This window comes from Lepisosteus platostomus, chromosome 3, assembly GCF_059453375.1.
Source record: "Lepisosteus platostomus isolate fLepPlt1 chromosome 3, fLepPlt1.hap1, whole genome shotgun sequence".
Taxonomy (NCBI): Eukaryota; Metazoa; Chordata; class Actinopteri; order Semionotiformes; family Lepisosteidae; genus Lepisosteus; species Lepisosteus platostomus.
Window position 1 is genome coordinate 1,262,105 of NC_142613.1, and position 27,472 is coordinate 1,289,576.

The following is a 27,472-nucleotide window of genomic DNA, read 5'->3' on the forward strand; positions in this document are numbered from 1 at the left end:
ACACGGTACCACACAGCTCCTGTCCCGGGCCAAATCTGCGCCCGCTCACACTCCTGCAGGGCCACAGTGCTGTCAGACTGTCCCTCTGTCCGCAGACTGTATTTACTTAACTGCACTCTAATGTAGCCAGACCCACTGAAACTCTGCGCGGGCTATTTGGCTGGGGAGGCAGACCTGTGGGACTGTGGCACTACAGGCCCGGAGCAGCGTGCTGCTGATCCACACACAGTAACAGGGCAAAGGGGCTGCAGGCTGTCAAACACATCACAGGCCAGTCCAGCGGTCAGCCTGACGGAGGCACACAGGGACAGCCAGCGAGGGCCCTTGAGACGAACAGTAAAAGACGTGTCCAGCCATGCGGGAATGGCTACAGAGCTGAAACACTGTTTTTTTTTGGGGGGGAGGGGGGTTTCTGAAAGGATGGCGACTGTAGAAATCTGGGCCTGGGGTCGTTGCTCCTGACCTGGCTTGAGTGAATTTGGAACAGACACCTGCTGTTGCACACGACACCACAGCAATAGCTGAAAGTCAGGACAATATCATCAAGAATAGCTGCTGGACCATAAGTAGAATGTGGACTCTTAAACCCCCATTCATGTAATAACATGGCTGGACTCAGACTATAAAAACCTCTGTAACACTGTTGCAATCGGGGCACTGTGGGAAATACACCTCATGTGTGTCTCCTTCGGTGTTCTCCGGAAGCGTCTATTTTCATTACAATTAAACTCGTCTCAGACCTTCACTGGCCTGCGCTGTGACTGCTTGCATCCCTCCATGAGCACCCAGCTCAACGCTGTTCAAGCTGGCTTCCTTCTCCATATTTTTTAAATGTTTTGTTTAAAATGAGATTATACAGATTAAACTTGTATCTCAACACAACAGCTCGTCAGGGTTGTTACCGATTAACTTATCATAGTGTTGATCAGGGGTGTCAAACTCAGACCCTGGGGGACCTTGTTTCTCCTGCTTTTTGGTCCAACCTGAATAGTCAAACTAAACAATTAACCCAATAGTTTCAAAATTAGACATACATAGAATGTCTCTGACAGTTGATTACATGAGACATAATATACTACTACAAACGAACAGTACTTAGAAGAACAAGGGCCAGTTCAACCAGTTCACACAAAACAATGAAAGGAAATGTAAACTTACAGTTCTTTTTTGCTGTGTAGGAGCTTAGTGCCTGAAAGCAAGACAAAATAAAATGAGATTATAGTGATGCTGCAGCCCTGGAGTGGCATGAAATCATATTTAGGCCGAGGGACCAGTTCACACTTCATTCATATTTCCACTTCACAGCCAAGGGATGAGATCAGCCGTTTGACAGCCAAACGGTAAATGTAACTATAAAGATTTTCAGTTCAGGGTCTACACTTTGTCTGCATCAGTGGTGGTAAAATACAAGTTATTCTGTCATTTTATCCTGCAGGTGATTTGATCACACAGTAGCTTTGGCCTCTGGGCTGTTCTCCCCTGGGATCAGTGAATATTATTGAGGAAGTCAAACTGGGATGTACTCAGCACACAGAATTGTGGCGGGACGTACAGCATGAGAAGATACAACAGTGGATTATAACCCCTGGAGAAAATAAAAAAAAACAGAACTTCTCAAGAGAAAGAAAGGCCAGTCTCTCTCGCACCCAAGCGCCAGACCACTTTAAAGAAGCCCGACGCAAACATCACAAGAGAACTCACAGCTCCACTCCGGACACCAGGAGGATTCTTGCACATGAGAAAAACAACAGAACAGCCAAAGCATCTTGGGTTTGTGGCAATATCTTAATGTTTCACACTTCATTGCTGCTGTTGACTTAAAAGGGTGACGGGGCTCTGCAGAGGCAGGGAAACGAGCTGAGAAAGAAAGCTTGAGAAATACGTGCACAGGATGCTAGCAGTTGCAGTTTAACTGAGTTTGCAGTTTCGAAAGGAAATTACGAACATGCAATACATGGGCAGACGTCACCAGTCTTCAGCGCTAAAACACTCATATGACATAAAACACAGGAGAGATCGGCACTTACCTTCTGATCCCTTCTCAGGCTTTCAGATACACCTGTAGGAAAGGAAAGAAGAAGGAAAGAAAAAAAGTGACCAACTTGAAAATGAATATCTTCTTTGCACACACAAGTCTTGGCCTGGTGACTTCAGGAACAGAGCCAGTAACATGCTGACTCATTCATTCCCCTCTTTGCACCCTGTGTTTCAAAATAGACCCTTCATTTTCAGTCCAGGTTCCTGTTTATTTCTCAAAGCCAGGGCAGCAAAACAAACTGGAAATTTCAAAGCGAGAACGAAATGTTCCGCATTATGCAATAACCTCCTGCTCCCGTTTTTAAATGTGTGGCACCGGGCTGGAAGCAAACCCGTCAGCTCGTGCTTGTTTGGGTGAGTTGGTCTGGATGACCTGCGGCCCAGATGTAACCAGCACTCTGGGAGATAAAAGACGGCTGAGATTTCTACAGCCTGCAATGCGCAGCGACTCCCTAGATAAGGCCAGCAGGTTTCGGAGGGAAGTGAAAAACAGTCAGAGGAAGAGAAGCGAGATCTCTCGCAGTAAACAAGCTGTGCAGAGTGTGATCAAACCACACACAGCTGCTGAAGGCCGGGGGCCCTGGTATCCTGGGTGGGGACGCGCATTTAGAAATGATTCTTTACGCACAGTTTCGTTAAAGAAATGGCTACTACCAGCTGCACAACCTAGATGGGCTGAATGACTCCTATGGTTGTTCTGTGTGTTACAGAGCAATGTTACTTTTTGGCCTCCTGGATAAACTAGTAATAAAATATCTAAAGCATGAATCTTGAGCATTTTAAAAAATAGATATTTGGGCCTTTTCTATTTCTTCATCTGCTCCCAGCTGAATGGATGAATGGACCTGCACTGCAATCAGCTTGATTCCCCACTACAACCCTCTCAGAAGGGGGACCAGCCTACAGCCCCCTACAGCACTACAGCCTGGGGACCAGGCGTGTGTCTGTCGGGCCATTCGCACTGCTGCACCGCTGAGATGAGGGAGGACAGATGTAGTTCGTACCGGATAACAAGAGAGCACCAGGCTCATGAGCACCAGGGCTCAGTGTCTACTGCTGTGGCCCTGATGGCCTGGCCAAGGTGTACTGTTAGTCTGGAGGTCCTAGCAGCTAGCCAGTCCCTACAGGCGCCTGCTTTTCCTCTGTTTACCCCGAAAAACACATTTGTTTGGTGATAAACAGAAGCAATCGGATTTAACTAGGCTGAGATTGCTGTACAATAAGGTCCCATTGCAGTGCCAGGAAGCTGTGCTGTACATGAAGAGGATGTAACCAGGCACCCTCTGACCACCTGCGGTATGAGCACTGTCTGTGGTGAAGTAGTAGGAACGTGTTCGTGGCTTTTTCCCTGCCTCCAGCAGTTGCCACATTATTTTGAAGCACTTGGCAGATTTCACCCAGTTTGAGAAGTGACGCAGGAGGCCATTTCGTAGGCACTTTTATGCTAACTGTCACACAGCAGGGTGGTGCAAGAGAGAGGAGGGAGCCTCAGGAGTTTGCACCCAGCTCGTGCCAGATCTGCAGTGCAGCCAGCTGCACAGACCTGCACGCAGCTGTACTGAGCTGCACGCAGCTGTACTGAGCTGCACACTGCTGCACAGAGCTTTTCTTTGCACCTATGGACCCAGGGGAAGATGAGCTAACAGAACAGTCACAGGCCTTTTCATTCTACAGGCTTTTCCCACCCGTCGCTTAGTTCTTATTTCACAAAATAAGACCCAAAACAGCAGATGCCTTTGAGGATGTTACAGTGGGTTTTTAGGTGAGGTCCTGCTCAGCCCGCTCGGCTGGGGAGCAGCCCTCTGGCTGCAGGACGTGTGGAGAGGACGGAGAGGAGAGGCCGGGGGAGAGGAATTCTCGGATGGGGCAGCACGGCGCAGGTGCAAACACACAGCAGGCGGGGGAGAGGTGCCGGAGCTGCGTGGTGTTTCGCGCACAGTATCGAGGCCCGGCTGGAACCCCGGCGGTGGATCTGGCCCCGAGCGGACGCGAGCGCCCAGGAACACTCACCCCCAGGGAAGTCGTAGCTGCCCGGGTCCGAGACGGGGGAGGCCAGGAGGAAAGCCCCGCCCGCCTGTCTCTGACTGGACGGCGCCGCTGTGTCGTAGAGGGGCGTGGGCAGTGTGGTAGGCGAGCCGGCGAACCTGGCCTTGGGCTTGGGCTTGACGGTGCTGTAGAGGACATTCGCGGGGGCGCTCTTGGGTCTGAGCGAGACCAGGGGCTCGTTGTCGTAGTGGTGCACCATGGGAAGGCCGTCCGAGGGACTGGGGGGCTGGGCAGCAGGGTCTCTGGGCTGGAGGGGCTTGCGCTTGTTTACCACAGCGTAGGTGTCGTTCATGTTCTGACCCTTGGGGGGCGCTGAAGTCTGAGGCTTCACAGGAGCTTTTCTGCAAAGGGTCAAACGCGTCAGTGGAGTTCAAGTCAAAGACGCTGCAAAATACCATCTTGGGAACCACAGAAGAAAACCACCTGGGTGACAGCTCGAGCTCGTTCTGCACGAGCTCTTGATGTCCCATTATAATCTTCTATCGACATCTAGATTCCACTATTGATAAGTTTGCATTGAACGGAGGTTCTACAGACAACAGAGTGATGATGCATACCCTGGCCTAACCTCATCGCCCCTGTGAAACTGGAGAAGCTTAAACATACACCGCAGATTATCTGTTTATCGCGGTGAAATAATTATGAAGAGAGTATCAATTCAACCCCTGTTCATGAAATGGATTATAAGGTGATAGTGGTGCCTGAGGGAGGCCCTGCGCTTACCACCTAAGAATCTGCTTTGCATCAGAAACAGCAGCAAGACCAGCGACAGCAATGCAGACCTGGACCTGACTGCCATTCCCTTCAAGCCCCAGGATATATCTGGTTGCCCTTCCCTGGACTGATTCCTGAGCAGAAAGTCTTTGTTCTGGTGACCCAAACTGTACACAGCAAACTAACTGGTGTCTTACTAGTGCACTGTACAGTTATGTACAATTTTAAAGGAAAGTCCCCTGATTAAAATTCTGTCCTTTTAACTTTCATCCTAACATCCTGTTTGACTTTTTTATTGCTTCACCACATTGTCTAGAAGATGTAAATGATGTACCACAGCGAACACCTGTCTTTTCATAAGCAGCCTCTCCCAGACATTGTTTCCTGTTTTGGAAACATAGTGTATTTATCTGTCAGACCCTGCACTTGTCTACATTAAACATCACCTACCAGGTGCTTGCCCAGTTCTGACTTTTATTAAAATCTTTTTGAATTTTCTGCAGTGATTACTAATCCTCTTTGCTATTGTCTGAAAACCTGGCTAGTTTGCCAACTATACTAAAATCTAGTTTTTGTTTTAGTAAATTAAGAAGAGCAGTGGTCGTAGCACAGATCCCTGTGGAACCCCACTAATTACACCGCCTCCGTTTGGTTTCATTCTTCGGCGGTTTTTCTGATGTGAAGGAGTTCTCACCTGGACATCCTTTCATGCCCCGCAGGGTGACAGTCACCTGGCACTTGAACACGGCCACAGTCTCAGTGTGCAGTTTGAGTTTACTATTGGTTTTGTCAACACAGATGAGAAAGAGACGCAATGGGGCAATTCGTGTTAAAAGCACCATTCACAAAAATGCATTCTACACTATTCTAAGTGTAGTCGAACTCCGTATGCTCCAGACATTTCACGTAATTTGAAGACAAGATGGCCGAGCTCATCACAGTCAGCCTGGTCTGATTTATATAAAAATAGACGAATTGCTGTTTTTAGAGGGTCAGCTTCTTGTTTTGTGATGACTCCTCTACCTCTCATATGGAAAACGAATTCTGCGTGACAAGATTAAGTGTGACCCAGCTTTTCTTTGTGTTCAGGCATCATACGGTCTTATTCAGAGAAAACAGACGCAGCCCTGAGTTTCTCCTCTCAATCTCAGGCGATAAACGTGATTATTTCATTAAGAAAAGGAGCTGTAGGGTGCTGTACAAGGACAGCCCCGTGTTCCTCAGGCTGCTTCACCTGTGTCAGTACTGCCTGGCATGAGCTGTGATGCAGAAAATAAAGAGGCTGTTTTATCTGTACTGTGAATCCCTACCCTCATTACAACCACACGTTACACTACATTCCTTGCTCTTTATTTTAAACAGCATTCTCAGTTATCAATCTCTCCACTGTGTGAGCACCATTGCCATTATTTTATCACAGTTGAGCCCATATGTCTAGTTTGACTGAAACATACCCACGCAGGCAGAGAGCGTGTTATCTTACGAACAGGAAGGTGAAAACAACCCTGCAAACTTCCAGACTCTTCCCGGAGTGCAGTAATCATGCGTCAGTCGACTCCACCGATTATACTAGCTAGATGAAAGACTGTCCATAGCTGTAGAGTACAAGGGATATCTGAGCAACTACAGAGCTCCACTACCAGCAAGCAGCAATGCAGCTGTGCTCTGCCATTACACCCTCCTCCCCTCTGCTAGCACACACCCTTCTCGCACACCGTTCAACTTTCTCCCGATGCTTCTGCTCCATGCCCTGCCGGTGTGAGGTACAAGGCGGGATGCCAGCGTGTGTGCGTGCTCCTCGGTGTGCTTGGTGTTCTGCTGCCGGGGTCTAGCCCTTGTGAACATAGCAGGAGTGGCCATGAGGAGCAAGTCCACCTGCCTCAGTGGAGCAGAGCCACGGCAGCTGCCGTGCGGCACAGGTTCTCCTACCTTGGGGTTTGCAGGCCGTTGTTCCTGATGGGTGAGCTGCCTTTCTGCACCTTCGTCACTGGGTCCACATTGTCGTACAGGGGGGCTCTGTCCTGAGGGCACAGGGCATTCTGTTAAGACCCCGCAGACTGACGAGCTTCTTTCTCTGCGACCGAGGAGGAAAAGTCAGATCTGAACCCTCCCCTGCAGCTCTTAGTCTGCTGTAAAACCTGCAGCTGCTTTGCATAGAGGAAGCTGGCGGCTCTGCTCATTTCCTGCCTGATCTCAGTCTGGGCTCCTCATCCCGCTGCTATCAGGTTTATGGGGTTTTTTTTTAAGCACAGAAGGGGAAGTTAGGCACAAAGTTTAAAAAACTTGTCAGCAAAAATCAGCCTGGAGCTCGTGCCCAGAGAGAGACGCATCTACTTCAGAATTCTACCTTCCAGCAGACAGACTGATTTCTCTCTCAGCATCACCAGTTTCGGACTGGCTGGAGCTGTAACCTTCTGCCACTCGCATCTGCAGGTGTCTAGCCTCCCGTATTTGGGCCAGGCATCTTTTAACACTCGACGGTATTCAAAATGCAGAGTTTCGTACAGGGCAGATATAGAGTACACAACTACAAGAACATTAGCAGGAAATTATCTTATCACCAAATTAGATTGTAGACTTGATAGTAAGTCAGGCTCTTCTAAGCAGCAGTGCTGAAGGGTTTATCATTTTTCTCTGAAATTACCTAGAAGAGACATTGCAGAACAATTGGTTTGTGGTCAAACCACAAGGTTTTCTTCAGTAGTTTGGCTAGGGGCCGCAGAGTGTAGTTCTGGTTAGAACTCTGGACTGATAACCAGCAGGTTGTGGGTGCAAATCCTGGCCGGGAACAGTGGTGTGTACTCTTGAGAAGGGTACTTCACTCAGATGTATAATAATGACTGATCAAGCCACAAGATTTCATTAAATACTCAAGTCATATGATCTCATAAAAAACATCGGATGCACAATGTTTGGCATTTGAGGAGTTAAAACTGCTCCAGTGATGAAGATGGTCTGGCTGCCAGGCAGACAGGGAGAGAAGCTGCCTGTTGAGCGAGACGCTCTGCTTCATCAGTCGGCTGACTACTCCAGAGCAGCTGACTCTGGGAGAGACAGGCCCTGGCCTGGAAGGCAGAGGGTCACTACGCTGGCCCAGTCCAGTGGCAAAGCTCAGTGCAATGGAGTGTCTTATCGTTTGAGGGAAGCCTTAATGCTCAGCATTATGCCGACAAAGTCCTCGAGCCAACATTTTTTCTGTTCCCGTAAGTCAGCAGGACAATGCACACCACACAGTGCCGGGATTCCAGTGGAACAATGGCAATGAAGCCCTCCTCACGTCGAGGCTCTGTCACGGCCGTGCTTCTCTCCTGCCTGCGGTCTGACAGAACATCTGTGGGACCAGCTTGCCAGCTGTGACCGGCCTGCAGCAGCAGGAAGAGCCGGAAACATCCCACAGCTGTCCGTCCAGAGGCTGATCAGGACTGAGAGTCAGCACCGCCAGCCCTGTATAAATGGTTTCAATTTTAAATTTTATAGTCTGTCACATTATAGTCTGTCACCCGAAAACTTGAAACAGGACTGTGCTCATACATACTCTGAGCACAATTTGACACTTATATTTAAAATATTTGATTAGATCCTTCTTACCTGAGTGTTGTGTTTCTTTTGTGAAACAGTACAATTAGGTCATTTAATAATCCAGTGTCCACTGATTAAATATTGATAAACATAACGGGACTAGAGGCATTTGTATCCTATCATACAGTTGTCCAGAACAGAAAGGCTATAATGCTGAGCAGCCCATGACTCTGCTGGTCTCTTACCTCGGTCTGGCTCTTGTAGTTACAGCTATTGGACTCCAAGGTCTTTTCAAACATCTGGGCCACAGTGCTGTGTAAAAACTCATACTGCTCCTGGGAGAAGAAGGACACAAGCATGGGCACAGGCACCCCCCCACACTGCTAGTGTCCCAGTCACAGAGGACAGAGAAAACCATCACAAGAGAAACAATATTCTGTGTCAATTTACTGTCTTCAACAGGAACGCTGAACCTGGGGGTCTGAGATCTTTTCTTCTGTTCTTCTTCATCATCCACAGATCCCTTTTGTTTTTTGGAAGAACAAACTTATCCTTTCCTCACTTCTACAAATAAGAACAGCGCAAATTTTTCTAAAACATTTCTAAAAATAATGGACTGTATGTCTGTTTTACAGTCCCTCACTAGCATGCAGGAGCAGATTTAGGTCTGAGGACAGGGTGAAAGAAAGGTACCGTATCAAATCTGTGGGTTTCACTGGTAGAAACCTGCCACCAATCCCTACAGTTTGCACTGCCAAGAACTGCAGGAAGTGATCAATTACTGTAGCTGTGGGTCCGCCGGTGGGAACTGTCTCTTGACTGAGTCTGGCCGTCAGAGACTGCTTATTCCGAAAATAATGATCAGACAGTTCCCCTAAAGTCTATTTTAAATCACCCTAACTCTTCCTTCGCTTTATGGCACAGAAGCGAGCTCGCCCTGGTAAAACTGCTGCTGGTCTACAGCGGAGGGGGGGGGGCACCTTGGTCTGCACAGCCGCGGGTCTCTGCCGCCTCATGTCCAGCACGATGTCCTTGATGCTGAAGTCCGCGGTGATCCGCTGTGGGAGAGGAAAGCGGCGTCAGACGGCGAACGGGAGTCACTGTGGAAGTGGGCCCGGCGCAGACAGGGTGAGGTTACCCTGCTCTCATCCGCAGTGCCTCTGGGTTCCTTCTAACAAAGCCTTTCCCTTTACAGAGTTGCTTTAAAAGCCCACTTCTCCTTCAGTTTTCCAAGTAGGATATATATCGCCCCCCTTGTCTTTATTTGGAACACCCGCTTATTTTGCTTTCCATAACGCTGCCAAGTTGGAATCATCATTTTACTACTGCAATGCTCTATTCGCTGGGGTATCTAAATCTACTCTGAACGAGCTGCAGTATGTCCAAAATTCAGCAGCCAGAATCCTGACCAGGTCTAGTGCACGTGTTCACATTCCTCCTATCCTGGAGTCCTTGCACTGGCTTCTGGTCAAATTCCACGTAGACTTTAAAATCCTCATGCTCACCTATAAGGCTCTACATGGCTTGGCACCTCAATACCTGTCTGAACTATTATCGCCCTACTCCCCACCTCGCAACCTCCGCTCTTCAAATTCTGCCCTCCTTACTGTCCCCCAAGCCCGTCTACATTGTATGGGCGACAGGGCCTTCTCCTGCTATGCCCCCAAGCTCTGGAGCTCTCTCCCCAAGGATATCAGAGAGTCATCTTCTCTAAACTCCTTCAAATCCAGACTCAAAACCTTCTTCTTCAGAAAAGCCTTTACTGAACTGGTTCCATTCTTCACCCCTCTGCTCTTCTTAGTACCACCTTCCACGGTCTCCTCTATTGTTATTGTTGTATTGTTGTAATTATAATTGTCTCCTATCTTGTGAAATCTTCTTATTTATTGTTGTAGTCTTCTTATTTATTGTTATTGTCATCCTGTAAAGCGCTTTGAGAAGCCACCTTTAAAGGCGCTATATAAAATAAAGTTTATTATTATTATTATTATTACCATTTTATGAAATAACTGAACTTTACAACTACAGCCCACCTAATAATAACAACAACAACAACAATTATTCTTTGCATTTTGTAAAGAACATTTCTTCTTGAAGTATCCAAAAAGTACTTTACATACAGGATGGGACCTACTTCATCTCCCCACTGCAGTGCATAAAATATGCAAGAGCGCCACCTACTGGTCCATCAGCACCAACGATTTTTCTTATAGGTCTCCCCTCCCAGTACTGCCCAGGCCCAGCTTCAGAGCTCGCACTAGTGTTATCTCAGCCCCAGAGAGAAGAAAACAGCACACAGTCGAGCGATCTGTTCATCTGCACACAGGCCTCTCAGCCTGCACCCACAGCACAGCTGAAGCTGAATGAAGGATGTGGATGAGATGGGTTTTAACTGCCAGCTCTGCACACTGAGGACATCCTAGTTAACTCAGTCCCACCCTAACCTGGAAGCACCCACCGCTGAGCCCTGGCCGCAGGTTCAATTCGCTCTCTACACCAATTATAAAAATAATCCATCTTATTTATTTAGGGCGGAGCGGTGGCTCTGTGGCTAGGGATCTGCGCCTGTGACTGGGAGGTTGCCGGTTCAAATCCCGTGGCTGGCAGAGGAATCCTACTCCGTTGGGCCCCTGAGCAAGGCCCTTCACCCCAACTGCTCCAGGGGCGCCATACAATGGCTGACCCTGCACTCTGACCCCAAGCTTCTCTCCGTGTCTGTGTGTCTGTGTCTCCATGGAGAAAAGCTGGGGTATGTGAAAAGATGCATTCCTAATGCAAGAAATTGTATAGGGCTAATAAAGAAACATTAACATTATAAAAAAAAATCCATCTTATTTATGGATGGATGTTTGCCTTCTGGCACATAGGGGCAGCAACATCCTGTTTCTATAACATTCGTTTTTTACGGGACAGGGCTGTGAGCCTTGGGCCCAACCTCCAGGTGCCTGACGTGGGACACGAACCCACGAGCCTGAGATTAGGGGTCTCATGCTCTACCAGCTGAGCTAGTCAGGGCCCACATTTTACTTATAATGCACTTTAAAAGAATCAATCTCAAATCGCAGTACAGTGCAATTAAATTATTCAACCCAAATTACTCAAATATAGTGCATACCAGCACTTTCCCTTACACAACTTTCCTTTTAGCTGTGTAATTTGCTTCTGACTTCCTGAAGACCCTGCTCACAGAGTGTCTTATCAATTGCGCGTTTTCTCGTTGATAAGACTGGCATTCCTCCAGGGTCTCTCTGATGAGCCCTGCTGTGACCTGGGAAGGCCTCACTGTCAGGAGCTGTATTGTGCGACTGGTCTTCTTTGCAACTGTTCTGTCACGCATGGCTTGAGCCCGTGTGCGTGTGCGTGTGCGTGTTTTAAAAAAAAACGAGCAGAAAGTTTAACGAATCGGGACTCTCTGGTGGCTGAGCAGATAGAGAAGGCCTTTTGTTTAAAATCGCAGCTAATGAAGGTGTAAAGGTGAAAGTCAGATTGCTGCTGGGAGTTGGGGACCAGAGAAGTCTTCCCCAAATCCTAAATCTGAACGGAAGGAATCATGGTGAGTGTTTGTCCCTGGAGGAGGGAGAGATTTCCCAGTGAGCTGTGTGACGAGGATGGTTCCGTGCACCACAGCCCTGGAAATGAAGCAGGAAGACCGGCCCGGCTGGGCCCACAGCTCTGTCTGGGCCGGCGCCGAGCGGCCTTCACGACGCCCATGGGAACACGATTTAGGAGCTACACGTCGCACTAACAGACACCTGCTTGGCCTGCCGCTCACAGATGGTGTCATGAAGAGAGCTCTGTAGTAACACCTCACACTCCGCCTGTGACCTACCCATCCATTACACAAGGGTCTGTCTCAGGCACTTCAGCCACAGTCCTGCATCCACCAGACAGGCCACCCGACTGCGATCCACACCCTGCAGTATGTGCGGGTCATTGCTCTAAATGCACAGCTATGCTTCTCTTGTCCTTCATAAAGGGACATACCAGACGGGCCATATCACCCCGGTGATGGTGGGCTGCATCATGGTGCTGATTGCCCCAGTCATGGTGGTGTGCAGAGTGCCAATAGCCCCAGAGATGGTGGGGTGCACCACGATCCAGTGGTACAGGTGGAATACTGTATCATGATGCAGATCGCCCCAGTGACAGTGTGGAATACTGTATCATGATGCAGATCGTCCCAGTGATAGTCTGGTATACTGTATTATGATGCAGATCGTCCCTGTGACAGTGTGGAATACTGTATCATGATGCAGATCGTCCCAGTGATAGTCTGGTATACTGTATCATGATGCAGATCGTCCCTGTGACAGTGTGGAATACTGTATCATGATGCAGATCGTCCCCGTGACAGTGTGGAATACTGTATCATGATGCAGATCGTCCCCGTGACAGTGTGGAATACTGTATCATGATGCAGATCGTCCCTGTGACAGTGTGGAATACTGTATCATGATGCAGATCGCCCCAGTGACAGTGTGGAATACTGTATCATGATGCAGATCGTCCCCGTGACAGTGTGGAATACTGTATCATGATGCAGATCGTCCCTGTGACAGTGTGGAATACTGTATCATGATGCAGATCGCCCCAGTGACAGTGTGGAATACTGTATCATGATGCAGAGTGCCCCAGTGATGTTGTTGTGGGTGGGGCCCAGCTACACTGCAGTTCCTTATTGAACAGACCCTGAGGGTTTCTCACTGTACCCGAGTCTGCAGGAGGTCGTGGATGTAATCGATGGTGCAGATCACCCCAGTTCTGCCACATCCAGCGCTGCAAGAGACACAAAGAATATCGCAGTTCACTTCACACTCCTGCAGCGGTGCTGGGCTGGACTCATGCATCTGGGTCTTTTCCCAATATTCAATACAGGTGTAAAAGACACAACATACCATACACAATTCAAAACACACAATACAGGTGTAAAGTGTCACTAAGCCTTTCTGTACAGGCAGCTGGCTGGTGTGGACAGATCCTCACGTGTTGTCAAGTTGTCATGACACTACATCACTGTAGTGCAGGGAGCGATTTGTGGAAAAGATCAGTAAAACGGAAACAACACAAAAATGCCTTCTGATACAAAGGTGGATAGTTTCAGTTTGAAATAACTTGTACCCAGAAGCGGTAGTTCAATCAGATAAACACACTACTTCTTCATTTGTAAAATGGCACAGTGAACCACAATAAATTATGTTCGCCTGCCCCCTGATAGGTTAAAACTGAAAGGTTAGGGGAGACACTTGGTAGACCAGGATCAGAAATGAACCCCACAGTTGCTAATCTAAGGCCAGGATTAAATCACAATTTCATCCCATCTGAGAATGACCCAGAGTGTGATGGCAGGCTTGCATTTATCCCCTCTAGATGGACAAAACCTGTAAAGTACTGAGCTTCAAACCTGGCATCACCAAGGGGATCAAGTTTGATTTAATCCGGCACCGGGGTAAAATATCTGACAGGTGTCCAAACATGCCTGTGTTCTGACACATGACACAAGCGACACGCGTGCCCACGCTCGGAACGGACCTGCAGTGGACCAGAATGGGGGCGGTGTCGTTCCCTTGCTTGGAATGGGCCATCTTCATCATTCCCAGGATGCTGTCTGCTGAGTTTGGGATGCCATGGTCTGGCCAGGCTGTGTACTGGAACTGCGAGACGCTGTGTGTGTCCTGGAGAGGAATATGTGCACCAACACACTCAGAACAGGGTAACGTAGGTAGGTGCTTCCCCTTTTGAAACCCAGATGCCTTTGAAGGCCTTAAGGTATCGCCATGATACAACCTCTCTGCTCCCTTAACCCTTAACCTGCTGTCCGTGCCTTCAAACTGCATCCTCCTGATCTTTTACACTCTTCTCCTTACTAGCTATGGATTAGTTTTTATGCATTTTAGCTTTACTCAAATATTCAATATCTTACAACTACAGCTTTGTGACTGTTTGCAATCTATTATTCTACATTGAATTGATTCCTTTTTCTAAGACTCACTGCCCTACAAATACAAATTCCAACTCTGAATACACTGTGCCCTTCATCCAGCTGTGTACCGGCTTGGCTGGTACTTCTCTCCTGCTGATGCAGGCTGTTGCCTGAATTAAATCAGAACTGTATTCTTCTTGGTGAAGGTTTGGAATTCACTAAGGGGCTGATGTTCTAATTAAGGTGGGGCCCTGTCTTGTAAGGCCACACCTGAGTATAGGTGACTACTGACTACAGGCAGCTCTAGAATCTGAATGATATTTTGCTGCATTGCAATCCTAGTACCAATGGACTCAGAAGAGTCTTCACCAAGAGGCCTGAGCTCAGATCCATCTCACCAATCAATACAATAATTGGTGCAATCAAGTGAGAGGTGGGCTGGACTGCAGCCCAGAGGCTGGTGGAGATACACTGACTACAACAGCACAAGGCCATCCATACTCACCTCCTGAAACTGCACATTAAGGGTGCGCACAATCACCTCCTTGTTCGGCGACGATTCCTCCAGCTGGGAAACAAAGACTGCGAGTGAGGGGCTGGTCTGCTGTGAGGGAGACACATCCCCCCGGCTTCATGCTGACAGTGCCAGCGCTTGCTGAGTTACTTCTCAGCGTGAGCAGCTTTCAGTACTACAAAGAGCTGCCTGGGTACAGTGGTGCATCTGAGTACTTTACTGGCTGCATAAGGAGCTCTAAAATCCAGACCTCCAGCTTGGCAACATTCATACTCATATGAGTGATAAAAAGAAATAAAAATATAACAGTCTACGGGACGCCATATATATTGATCTGTAAGCAGTGTCATCATGCGGTCTTCATTAGGGGATAATCAGTAATGTTTGGTTTAAAATTGAATTATTTGTGCCGAAATGGTTGCAAACATTTTGTTCAGCATCATCAATGGACATATTTCCAACCTGTAAAACTGAGTTTCACCAGATCCCACTGAACAGTTACAACTAGGGGGAACTCTTGTCCACTACTGCCACTCCTGCCACTCGTGAGTCTGAATCAGAAACCAGTGAAAATGAGCTATAAAGCTGGTACCAAAATGACAAGGATGCCATTTTATACTAGCACATGCACATGGAACCAAAAGTATGTATGGCATAACACCTGTATTACAGAACACCTAGCACATAACAGAGTAGACACAAACACCAGTAGTTACACTTACGCATGACACAAGAAAAGGGTCAAACGTGGATGTCTCATTGAGCTCTGGCCAGTAACGCTCACATTTTTTCTTTGACAAACAAAAGATCAAGAAGACACAGTAGTTAGATAAAATCGTATACCAATGAAATCAGTGCGCTCAGTGTCAATATTGGGCTGCTATGTTTTCAATGTGTCAGAGTCATGGGCTGCAGTCTGATCAGTATCTCAGTGCTACGTTGCTGCGCTGCAGTGTGTTCAATAGGTGAGTGGAGTGCGTTCAGTGTCTCAGTGTAAGTGCTGGGCAGCAGTGCGTTCAGGAGCTCAGTGTCAGTGCTGGACTGCAGTGTGTTCGGTGTCTCAGTGTCAGTGCTGGGCATCAGTGCGTTCAGGAGCTCAGTGTCAGTGCTGGGCTGCTGTGTGTTCAGTATCAGTGCTGCCCTGCAGTGTGTTCAGTGTCAGTGCTGCCCTGCTATGTGTTCAGTATGGCACAGTGGAGAGGGTGAGATTTTTACCTTTCCCATCTCGAATTCTCTGCAGGCCATGACAATAACCTGAAACAGAAAAAGAAGAAGTTAGAATGTGGTCAGATATAATCCTGTGAGCTTTACCTTTATCATGCTTAGCATTTACAATCAATATGACCTTTTTCCTGCTTTGTAAATTTAATTAAAAAAAACAAGAAGTTAAAAGTCCGATACTGAATCTTTGAGTTCTCCGTGCTAAATTTTCAACAAAATGCCAGTTTCCTCACAGTGCTGCTGAAATGTCAGCCTGGCCTACTGTCAGGTGTCAAAGTCAGAGTATCAGTGTCAGAGGGCTGGGCTACAGTGTGTTCAGTGGTTCAGTGTCAGAGGGCTGGGCTACAGTGTGTTCAGTGGTTCAGTGTCAGAGGGCTGGGCTACAGTGTGTTCAGTGGTTCATTGTCAGAGAGCTGGGCTGCAGTGTGTTCAGTGGTTCAGTGTCAGAGGGCTGGGCTACAGTGTGTTCAGTGGTTCAGTGTCAGAGAGCTGGGCTGCAGTGTGTTTAGGAGCTCAGTGTCAGAGAGCTGGGCTGCAGTGTGTTTCCGCACAGAGCTCTGAAATGCCAGTCTGGCTGCTGTCAGGAGCCAGGAGTGTGGTTCTGAGTGTTTGTACCTTCACTCTGTACTGCCAGATCATCCTCCAGAAATCTCCCAACGTGTTGAGCAAGGGGCCTTGAGTGGCGATGTAGCTCCTGTGTTCAGCTGCACCCTGGATGATAAACACAGTTCAAGGATCTCTCACCTGCTTCATTCAACAAATCAGCTGCTCAAGTGGTGCAAATGAAATTGTTGTCTTTAGAACTGGCCATTTAAAAGTAACCTATAAAACCTGCTGGACTTCCCCACAGAAATAGCGTAGTGCTAAATCAGGCTTGGTCAACCGAGGATTATGTTTTGCAGAAATCAAAACTGGCAGGGCAAACCAGCACATCTGTAGGTCCTGGATGAAGCACCTACTGTTTATCCAGCATGTGTGTTATCACCCTCTTTGCAATACTGCAGCTGAAGTCATTATGCTGCCATCTGAAGTTATTTCAAAGAGTCTTTAGTGACTTTCACTTAAATCTCTCGATCACAGGCATAACTCAACTTCTGTCAACAAGTTCAAAACAAAGTCTCGACTTTCACATTTTGGGCAACAGGATTGATATAAGCTTTGGGTTAATCGGAGATAAGCGTTAGTCCACGTTGGTGTAATTGGAAAATGTATAAATGTTTTCTTATGTTAGGTCTCAAACAACAGATAAGACTTTTTACCACGGAACCCTGTTTTGCAATCAGGAACACGTGTGCAAACTGAAGGAGATGGTGTCTGTTTCCTCTGTGTGCTGGCTCAGTACCCACGGGGCGAGCTGGCCCTGTGGGGGCAGCGCTCCCCCTCTCTGTGGACGGGGTAGCCGGGGGTGTGCGCGGGCGGACCGGGCAGTCCGGAGCTGCCATCACTGAGGCCTATCAGCCCTGAGCCGGCGCCAGCAGGGGTTCGGAGAGGCGGCCGCGGTACCTGGATGAAACTGGCGTTGATGTAGTCAGGGGCGCCCTGGTCCGCCAGCAGGGTGAGGGGTACGAGGCTCTGGTCGTCTGCAGAACAGGAAGAGCACACAGAGATCAAAGGCATGCTGACAGGAGGCCAGAGAAGGAGGCAGGGTTGTTTCAGACTGCCAGGACACACGTGTAAGCAAGGGGCTTTGCAAACTCCAATCCTCCATGTGGCAGAAACAGCAGCAGCAGTCGTGGAGGGTGCCGCCTGTGACACACCAGCGCCCTGTTCAGGGGCGGGCTGGCACTCTCACCTCTCACCCTGTTCAGGGGCGGAGCGGTGGCTCTGTGGCTCAGGATCTGCGCCTGTGGCTGGAAGGTTGCCGGTTCAAATCTTGTGCCCAGCAGAGGAATCCTACTCCGTTGGGCCCCTGAGCAAGCCCCATAACCCCAACTGCTCCAGGGGTGCTGTACAACGGCTAACCCTGCACTCTGACCCCAGGCTTCTCTCTCCCTGTCTGTGTGTCTCATGGAGAGCAAGCTCTGAGAAGACAAATTCCTGATGCAAGAAGTTGTATAGGGCTAATAAAGTGATCTGATCTAATCTTACCTTGGCCAAGGCTGCAGAAACTGGTTGAAGCTCTGAGCCTATGAGTCCAAGGGATTTGCATGAAGTGTTCTTTATGAAGGACTCTAACCTGCCCTCATGGCTGAGCTCAGCAGGAGGTGAAGCACCTTTCCGGATGGCAGCTTACAAGCCACAGGTGACAGGTGTGCTCATCCAGAGCTTCAGAACCCTGCCACAGCGCCATCTATCAGTTCTTTTGAACTCAGCATCTCTATTTTTAAACTGCTCTGAACTGACTTCACGGTGACTTAATAAATGTCCGTTATTTGACAACTCTGATTCTTGGTAGTAAATTCTGGACCCATTTTCATGAGCTGTATCTGGATCTGAATGACTTTATTTTTACAATGATTCCACATTTACCACTGGTGCAGTGGTCAGCACTGCTGCCTTGCACCACTGGGGCTCTAGGCTCAGTTCCTGGAATGCTGTCTGTGTGGAGCCTGCATGTTCTCCCCAGGTTCGAATTGGTTTCCTCCAGGTGCTCTGGTTTGCTCCCACAGTCCATACTGGACATACTGCTAGCTTAACTGGCTTCTGGGAAAACTGGCAATAGGTGTGAGTGTGTGAGTGTGCCCGGCAATGGACTAGCGTCCTGTCCAGGATGTACCCCGCCTCGCGCCCGTTGCTCGCTGGGATAGGCTCTGGCTCCTCCGCAACCCGGAATTGGAAGAAGTGTTTAAAGGTGAATGGATGGCAGGCCTGAAGAAGCCTGTTGAATGGTGAATGGATGGCAGGCCTTATCCCGTCTGTTACCCCTTCCTTCTGAAGATAACTATCGCAGAGTTATCTTCAGAAGGAAGGGGTAACAGACGGGATAAGGCAATACTGTGAAAACACTAGGCTCAGTCCTTCCCAGAAGCAGCTCTTTCCTGTCCAGCTCTTCCACAGTGGTCTTTGCTGCACCTGGTCGTGTCGATGGAGGCAAGCGTGTTGACCTAGCCAAGCAGTTTTCCCAGGACAGCGAGGGGCGCAGCGATACCACCTGGTGGGTTACGCAGGTGCCGGTGGTTTCTAGTGGGGGGGGTGGCGAGGGGCGGCTCTGCGGTGGACACTCACAGGGCAGGATGTCCTTGTAGCGGTTCTTCTTCAGGTTCCCCTTCAGCGCCCCCATGTCCGTCGTCAGGCCCAGGCTCAGCTTCATCGCCACCGTTTCGGTGCGGATGGCCTGGGGAAAGCACCGCAGGCGACCTGTGACTTCATACAGTCTGAACCAACTGCTCGGCCTCTGATTACTGAACACAATCGAGGAGTTTGACATCACACTTCCAACACTCTGCCAATACAGGAACCCTGCACTGGGGCTCCAAACAACCTCTCTAGCTTGACAAAAGCCCAACAACTAAAGAAGGACTGCATTGCTAATAGGATTTCTCTGCTGATGTAGCCTCCATTATTAAGTAAAAGGCTCCTAGTGTCACCTCCACACGTTACATGACGTGCCTGAGGCTACTGCAGGGAGCAGGCTGGACAACACTCCCACATGCCACAGCTGGGACTGGTGTAGAAATCAGCAACCACCACTAAACCGCTCATTGCAGCCCCACTCTACTCATTCCAGTGCAGCCCGGTGAAGCCATAAAGTTTACAAATGACAGTAGGCCATTTGTCCCCTCCAGCCTGTTTGGTAAATCATTACTAAATTGGTCCCTGGATCAGAGGCACTGTTTTGTTAAAGGAGTCAGGGTATCAGCTTCAAGAACACGGCTGGGTGGCTTGTTCCACATCCCCACGACTCTTTGCGTAAAGAAGTTTCCCCTGCTCTCAGTTTTAAATGCGCTCCCCTGTAGTTTCGATCATGCGTCGCTTTCGACTCTCCAATAAGCAGCTCGGCCAGCAGGGGGAGACAGACCTCCACATCTCACCGGAGCCGCTCCTGGCGTGGTGGAGCTGGCGCGGACTCGCCTGCACAGTGACCGCTGCCCACAACTAACGTGCTCTTCTGAACCCCTGATAAGACTGAAATGATATAAACATGTCGCTGATGACAACCCAGACTTGTTCAAATATCTCCAATAACCCTCGGACAGCTGGTACCTCTCACCATTACTACTACTGCTGCTGCAAGCACTGCAGCAGCTACTACTGTTAGGATGATGGTTAGTTCTACTGCTGTTACAGACAGCAAAGGCAGCAATGTCTGCTCATGGCAAAGACTAGAGTGTTTGTGTCGACACACCTGTCCACCTTCTGGACTAATCAGAAAGGCAGACAGGGTGTTAGGATATAAAGTTAAAAGAGTAGAATTTCAATCAAGGGGTGCTAGGTTAAATTGCACATAAATGTGTAGTGTTTTATCAAAACTGTATGGACACCTTGTTTGAAGGACTAAAACTTCTGTGTACAGATTTGGTCACAGAGTTATAGAAAAGATACAGTTTTGCTGCTCTGGACTTTGTCCAGGGAAGAGGAACCAGATGCATTCTGGGACTTAAGGGAGTGTCCCACACCGGCAGGCTGGAGGAACTGAGTCTCCTTAGTCTGAAGGGAGTATCCAACACCGACAGGCTGGAGGAACTGAGTCTCTTTAGTCTGAAGGGAGTGTCCCACACTGACAGGCAGAAGAAACTGAATCTTTTAGTCTTGAACAGAAAAGACTACAAGGGGATTGAATTCAAGTACACAAAATACCCAAAGGCATCAACAAAGTTAACCCAGCAGATCTCTTCATGAACCAGAGGACACAAGTGGAAACTACAGAGAAGTGCATCTATAAGTGACAACGGGAGGCACTTCTTTACACAAAGGGTTGTGGAAGTCTGGAACAAGCTACCCAGCCAAATTGCTGGTGCAGGTAACCTTATTTCAGGAAACAGCTGTATGAGATCTTGGGATCAACTGCCTACCACACAGGGTGACTGGGCAGATCAGCTCTCATGAGCTCTTTTCCACACACAGACACACAGAATGTCTATTCGGAAATTTGTCCCTTTACAGCTTAACTCTAACTTCACTTAGTGAATACTCTATTTTCACTGCTGTTATCCCCCCCTTATTACAAAGAGACATAAAGCATCTCAGGTTTTAAAGTGTCTTTTCAGAACACACTGTGCAAAGGGTCTGATCAGCACAGCTTTGTTCCAGGAGCTCTTCACAGCCACTTCCTGCTGCTCGTCGCCAGGCTGGGTCCTGCACGAGTCCCCAAGGTAAGAGGAGGATTTGCATGGCAGGTCGGCTGCCTGAAACGAAGGCCCTTATCTGCAGGTGCGCATTCAAATCCTGTTATATAAAGAGCTGCAGCCCGCGAGAGTGGCGGACACAAAGTGAAACGCACCAGTGAAAACGCACGACTGTGGCCGCGCCCAGCCCTCAGTTTCTCACTCGACAAGTGCAGGCTGGCCACTATGAGCGCTCGTCGAGAGAAAGCAAAAAGCACATTTTTGCCAACGACATAAGGACATTGGGCTCATCCAGCATCTTATCCAGCCAGTTCTTTGAAGAAGCCAGCGTACTGGCTTGGAAGGGCAACATTTCTCAAAACATGAGCTCATGCCCGGCGACCTAGCCATGCAGAGCACCCACATCCTGGACCGTTTCCAGAGGCTCAGACTGACAGCGATCTACTCCGAGAAGCTACACGGTTTACCGATCCCTTGCTTCATAGCTTTGGGTGAATTTTAAGGGTCTCTAATTCAAACACAGAATCATAAGGCACCCGTTTATTGCCATAAGTCAAACTACTATGAAATGGAAGATATTTAAAGCTGTGTGTCAGTGTGTGTGTTTTTACACAGGAAGATTGGGGTGCAAAGTGTGCCCTCCCTTGGATTAGGGGGACCCTGGGACAGCCTCAGAGGGTCTCCTGGCCTGTCTGGGCCCTTGTTTGAGAATCACCGATTGAACAGAACCGTTCCTGCACTCTGGTCTCTCGGCTGCAGAGGCTCCCACAGCAGGAGCTGCGTTTGCGACTCTGGTCGAGGACAAACACAGACACACAGAGACGATAAGTAACTTCCTCTGACTGAGAGACAGTTAGACAGCAGGGGAGTCAGGTAATGAGTCATTCGCTATAACTGCTACATAAGGTGACATATCTCTACATAACTGTACCAGTACACAGCATATTAGATTACCAGTACCGACAGAATGTACACAACGCTGTCGCAGCTGTGCTGAGTCGCAGCTACAGAGTCCTGGAAGTCCAGCAGCGTTCCCGCACCACGTGGGGTTTCTAAGGGATACAGGTGTGGCCATAGATACTTCAGCTTGAGCAAATCAGTGCCAGGAGCCAGGCACAGCGCTCACACATGCGCTCATACCTGCCTGCGTGTGCAGTCCTGCAGTTCACACACTAGAACGGCCACAGGGAAGGCACAGCACTGCAACGCTATTCATGCATTTTCTTAACCAGCCCCCCCAGAACGCTGAACAATGTCACATGCTCTGCGGACAATGACGTCTCCGATTCCAGGGGACGCTTTCAACGTGCATGTGCAAGTTTCCTTTGGACAGCTGTCCAGCTCGAAGGTCCACTCTGAACTGCGCCGTGCGTCTCCAGCTTCAATCCTCTGCGTGCTGCCCCCTCCTCGCCCCTCTTTCTTCTAATAAATTGCCTGTTACGAGGGGGGGTGGAGAGTGGCCCTGCACTCTCAGCACACTCCGAGAAACAGGGGAAAGAACCATTCTGTTCCTTCTTCTTTATTGTGGCATGAGGAATCCCTGGTGTCTCCTGGACAGATAACTGTGTGCTCTTTGTGCTGATATAGTAATAATAATACACTTACATAGCGCTTCTCTGGACACTCCACTCAAAGCGCTTTCCAGGGCTGATGTCAGACGTGACGGTGGCCTAACATGGCCTCCTTCCAACAGTGGCCACTGCCCAACAGGCTGCCCCAGTGCAACACTGAGCGTGCTGCTGTTAGCGACATCACCCCCTTGAGCACGAGGCCGGGACGGTGCAGAACTCCCCAGGCGCGCGCCGCTGTCCTGAGCCCGAGAGCGGAGATCACCAGAGCCCAGCAGGGGCAGAACTGAGCTGCACGCTCCACCCTGAGGCGTGTTCGTGGTCCGCGCTGAGAGGCCTGCACTTGAGAGCTTTCACACTATCGAGAGGGGGAGCTCTGTCACGAGAGAAACCCCTGTACGTGATGTAAGTATCCTCAGCAGAACACACGCCTTCCGGAGCACAACCTAACCTAATCATAAAATGACCTTTGAGACCGTGTGCATGTGACGACATTCCTTTGGATATCAGTCTGGTTAATCAATATCTAATTGTGCACTGCAAATGTGAATTGCAAAGGATACTACTTGTGCATAGCGAAATTGTGAAAAAGAAAAACTGAGTCTTGGTTTAGACGTAGGTTTGTGCTTTACTTGTCAGCACAATGTCAGGTGTAAATGGCCAAGACAAACTCTGCTAACCCGGGCTGTGAACATGGTTTAGGTGTGAAAGAGGAACTCCAGATTAAACATTTAACAGGCTTGTCTAACGGTCTTGACAAGAGGAACCAGCAGTCACTGGAAACGGACTGTGGCTGACTTGCAATTGACGAGCAGTTAAACCTCCTGTTCAAATCCGCCTGTTAGCAGATGTTTGGCTGGGACACATGGTAGATAAGTTAATCAATGTCGGGATTGTTTTCTTTCTAAAACTGACCACCTGCATAAATACAGAGGGTCACTCGAGAAGCCCACTGCTGAAGGAAAAAGTCGGGGCTTCTTCTGAGGCGAGTAGCAGCTCACACTGAGCAGGCTGCAGAGGCCAAGCCACTGTGTCCTGGCTGTCCTCCTCGTTCCTCCCCTGGGCTCGCAGAGCCCCGGCCCAGCAGGCCTGTTCCTGGACCTCCCTGGTTCCTAACCATGTGGGAAACCAGTCCGCTGGCATGATGGGTAGCTCGGCTGCACCAAGGCTCTTGGGGCCCGGGTACATTCTGCGTGGAGTCTCCATGCTCCCCCCGGTCTGCAGGGGTTTTCTCCCGGCGCTGCCCTTACAGAGACACACAGTTTAATTGATGTAGCTATCGCTGCATCTTGAGTTCACTGAAAATAGAGGACCTTTCAGCGTTTTTCTCTGGGCTCAAGCACTGGTAGACGGTCAATTTCATATTGTGTCTGCATGTCTATATCAGGCTCCCTTTGCAGGTAATCGCTCACCTGCCTATAAATACCGACACGGCACACACGGGGGGAGGGAGGGTGCGCAAATGACAGGGCTGCGTGCCATCATTTTAATCTGAGGGGGGGGCGGTGGCGGGTGGGGGGGGGGGGGGAGAGAGAGAGACCTCTTTACACAAAGGGTTGTGGGAGTATGGAACAAACTTCCCAAGCCTTGCTGTTGAAAATGAAGCCCCGAGCTTCTTTAAAAACGGTTGGATGGTCGTTGGACCAATTAGCTACTAGCAACCAAATAAGCTAGACGGGCAAACAGCCTCCTCTTACATTCCAACCACCTGCTGGAAAAGAATCAGTGATCTACAGAGCCGTTTTAAAATGAGCTCCCTACACAAACGTCAAGGAGCTGTGTGCTGAGCACCCCTCTTATGAAAGCAATTATCAAAGTCATTTCAGGCAGCAAAAAATAGCGACCCCTCTGTAGCGAAAGAGCTCGGGTCTGAATAAAGAAAGGGCAGAACGAACCACAGCAAAGGAGCCAGCCACACGACACCAGTGCCAGTCAGAGGCAGCTGTGGCCTCATGCTCCTCCATACTGCTGCAGCAGAAGAGAGCACCGCTGGGGCCCCAGAGCTCTTCTGTGTCCACAGCAACACCAGTCCCCAGTAAAATGTCACAAGAAACCTGACTCAGCCAGAACAGCTTAAAGGCCTTCCCCCGCACAGAGAGCCTTAACTCTGCTTCTAGGCAGAGCTGTCACTGGGACAGCCCTGGCACCTCTGGGCGGGGGGGTCCCAGGCAGCCGAGCGAAACGTGTTGCTGCGGCGCTGGAAAACCTCCAGTGAAGTCGAGAAGCTCACATGACAGCTGTTAGGAAAACAGACCAAAATGGCGGCAAGCGGTGGTGCTGCTGTCGCCCCCTTTTTCTCGATTCATCTCCACCGTGCGAAAGGGATCCGCATTTAGCTCACAAGGACGCATTTGTCAATGAGCAAACCCTTTTGACACATCCTGTTTCTTATGAAACGGCGAGAGGCCTGTTCTGACCCTTCTCTTCAGCGCCCCCCGGCGCGTTCAATTTCATATTCTGTCTGGATGTCTATATCAGGCTCCCCTTGCAGGTAATCGCTCACCTGCCTATAAATACCGACACAGCAAACACGGGGGGCGGGAGGGGGCGAAAATGACAGGGCTGCGTGCCAGCGCGCCAGTCACCGCTAAATATAACCAGCACCTCGCTGCGGTGTGGTGTCTGCACACGAGCAGTCTTCGGTGAAGATGTGCAACACTCTAGACAACACATTCAGAGAAAAACGCAGGGGTGAATCTTTTGCACTTTAAGCCTTTATAAATTAAATGTGTGCCTCATCGCCCTTAAAACGGCGCCAAACGCGGCGCGTTTACTCCCCTTGGAAGATCTCGCCGTCACCGGCTCGCTTGGTCCACTTCCTCAGAAATGGACGGGCTGACCGCTGTTTGCCCCGGCTGGCGTATGTTTCCAGGGTTCTGAACAACTTAAGTGTTATAAAAGCATGCGGGCGGTTTTTTTTTTACCCTACTTTCTCAGTCTTTGAAAGGTCTCCTACGATGGCGGGGAGAAGAGTTCACACCCCGGGAAATGAAGGGTGGGCACGTACAGTACACCGTCTCCTGCCTGGACCCCTCGGCTCTAGTCCGGGCTGGAGCGCGCCAGCCGCCAGAGCGGGAGGGCGGGTCAAAGCCTCGGGGTCAACCCGGGTCACCATATTTTGGTTTTCAAAAAAAGATGACGAGCGGATAATCGACACTCGACACCTGCCTCCCAAGTAAAGATTCCTTTATTACTTTTTGTAATAAAAAAATCAATTCAAACTCTCTAGTAAACTTGTGAACAGTTGCAGGGTTGCTGTTTCTCTTCCGTAACGGCAAACAAGGAACAAACAAAAATAAAGCCCTATTTTAAACTTTTTTAAAACTTTTTTTTTTCCCATTTTAACACAACAAACGTCTTCACATCTGAGGGAAAAATGAAGACATCATCGCGTAGGAGACGTCCTCACTGGTTGCACAAATGATCAATTGTAACGAAACATCTTGAAATAGAATGAAACAAGTTAAACACTGTTATTTCTCATGGCCATAACAACAGCCACACACACACACAAACCCTTTTCAAGCTGCGCTGTGTGCAAGTTCAAAACATCCACCGGTAGAGTCACACCGCAGGCAGACCGCCCCGCGCTAATAAGTGGTTTCAAGCGCTCTGACTGGCTCCGCTTGGGAAGGGTGGGGAGGGAAACGGCACCACACGGGAAAACAACCCAGGAAAAAGGAGCAAATGCAAAAAAGAAAACGTGTTTATAGACATCAGTGCTGGGCAGAAGCGATCAGGTCCATGATGCTCGTGGCTCGTGGCACTGCCGCCCGGAAGGAAGCACGTGTATATCACTCAGAGAAAGAACAAAAAGAAATTCCCTTTTCGCTTGTTGGAATTTTATTCAAACGAAGGACTGAACCGAGGACGACGGTGATTAGCACACGTACTTTAACACAAGGAACAGGTTGATTGGCCGGTGTTCAAGGCGAATTCCTAAATCGCAAACGGGAGTAAAACAGCGCCACCGAAGCCCGTGACTCGGCTGTAGGTGCCGACAGTGTGCGGAGGGGTGAAGCCGGTTTAATGATTAAGCAGCAGTTTCACGCGCGCTAGTTCTCATTTACAGGAAAGCCGAGTCTAAAGCCTGTCCTCCACGGTGATGAAGGGTTGTGCAGTTCTGCCTTTGGTCTAAACTTCCTTTTTTTTTCCCATGTCAGAGACAGAGGACAGACCACCTGCCAGTGGAATCCTCAATTAGCGGGGCAAGGCAGCAGGGTATCAGAGGTGATGTCAAATAATGGAACCGACTCACATACAGTATCTGTCATCATTCCTGGGAATGGTCGCAGCCACCCGCAGCGAATTCCAGAAGCACAAGGCAGGAGAGGGGACCTCACCCTGGATGGGACCCACGTGGACGCACACACAGCACAAAGCAGCCCCGCATTTCTTGCAAAGGAAACAAGAGAGCCCATGGAAACTCCATGTGGTCTAGGAGAGACCATACAAACTCCTCACAGAAGGTTCATCAGGCAGGAGTTGAACACAGGACACAAGGACTGCAAAAAAATCAGCGCTAACTGGCTAACTGCCCAGTCTGCCCTAATAATTTAGCATTTTTTATTTATAGAATTTCACAAGTCCTTTGAACAGTTTTACCACAGGGTACAGAGTGTTTGTTTTCTTCCCGTGCCAAAGGTTAAAGTAAGAGAACTGGGTGGCCTCCCTCCCATGTCCCTGGTGTGGGTCACAGTCTCTGTGT

General features: G+C 49.2%; 1 protein-coding gene and 1 non-coding gene across 3 annotated transcripts in view; both read right to left on the bottom strand.

Moving 5' to 3' along the window:
• The window catches only part of ptpn18 (protein tyrosine phosphatase non-receptor type 18), a 35,207-nt gene that overhangs the window by 3,048 nt on the left and 4,687 nt on the right, over positions 1-27,472 (bottom strand). The window contains exons 1-15 of one of the 2 annotated variants that reach the window (XM_088623707.1): positions 22,802-23,176; positions 19,137-19,245; positions 17,475-17,551; positions 16,587-16,682; positions 15,966-16,004; positions 15,473-15,541; positions 14,742-14,804; positions 13,846-13,988; positions 13,026-13,092; positions 9,297-9,374; positions 8,562-8,651; positions 6,727-6,818; positions 4,048-4,424; positions 2,028-2,059; positions 1,159-1,189 (exon numbers count right to left, since the gene is read on the bottom strand). In XM_088623707.1, coding sequence (XP_088479833.1) covers positions 1,159-1,189; positions 2,028-2,059; positions 4,048-4,424; positions 6,727-6,818; positions 8,562-8,651; positions 9,297-9,374; positions 13,026-13,092; positions 13,846-13,988; positions 14,742-14,804; positions 15,473-15,541; positions 15,966-16,004; positions 16,587-16,682; positions 17,475-17,551; positions 19,137-19,221 — 1,339 coding nt within the window. In that variant the 5' untranslated portion in view covers positions 19,222-19,245; positions 22,802-23,176. Of the gene's footprint in view, positions 1-1,158; positions 1,190-2,027; positions 2,060-4,047; positions 4,425-6,726; positions 6,819-8,561; positions 8,652-9,296; positions 9,375-13,025; positions 13,093-13,845; positions 13,989-14,741; positions 14,805-15,472; positions 15,542-15,965; positions 16,005-16,586; positions 16,683-17,474; positions 17,552-19,136; positions 19,246-22,801; positions 23,177-27,472 lie in introns of those variants that run through there. The other variant, XM_088623705.1, reaches the window with a different exon arrangement.
• On the bottom strand, positions 11,259-11,332 carry trnar-ccu (transfer RNA arginine (anticodon CCU)). Its single transcript has one exon. It is a non-coding gene; the product is annotated as a tRNA-Arg (tRNA).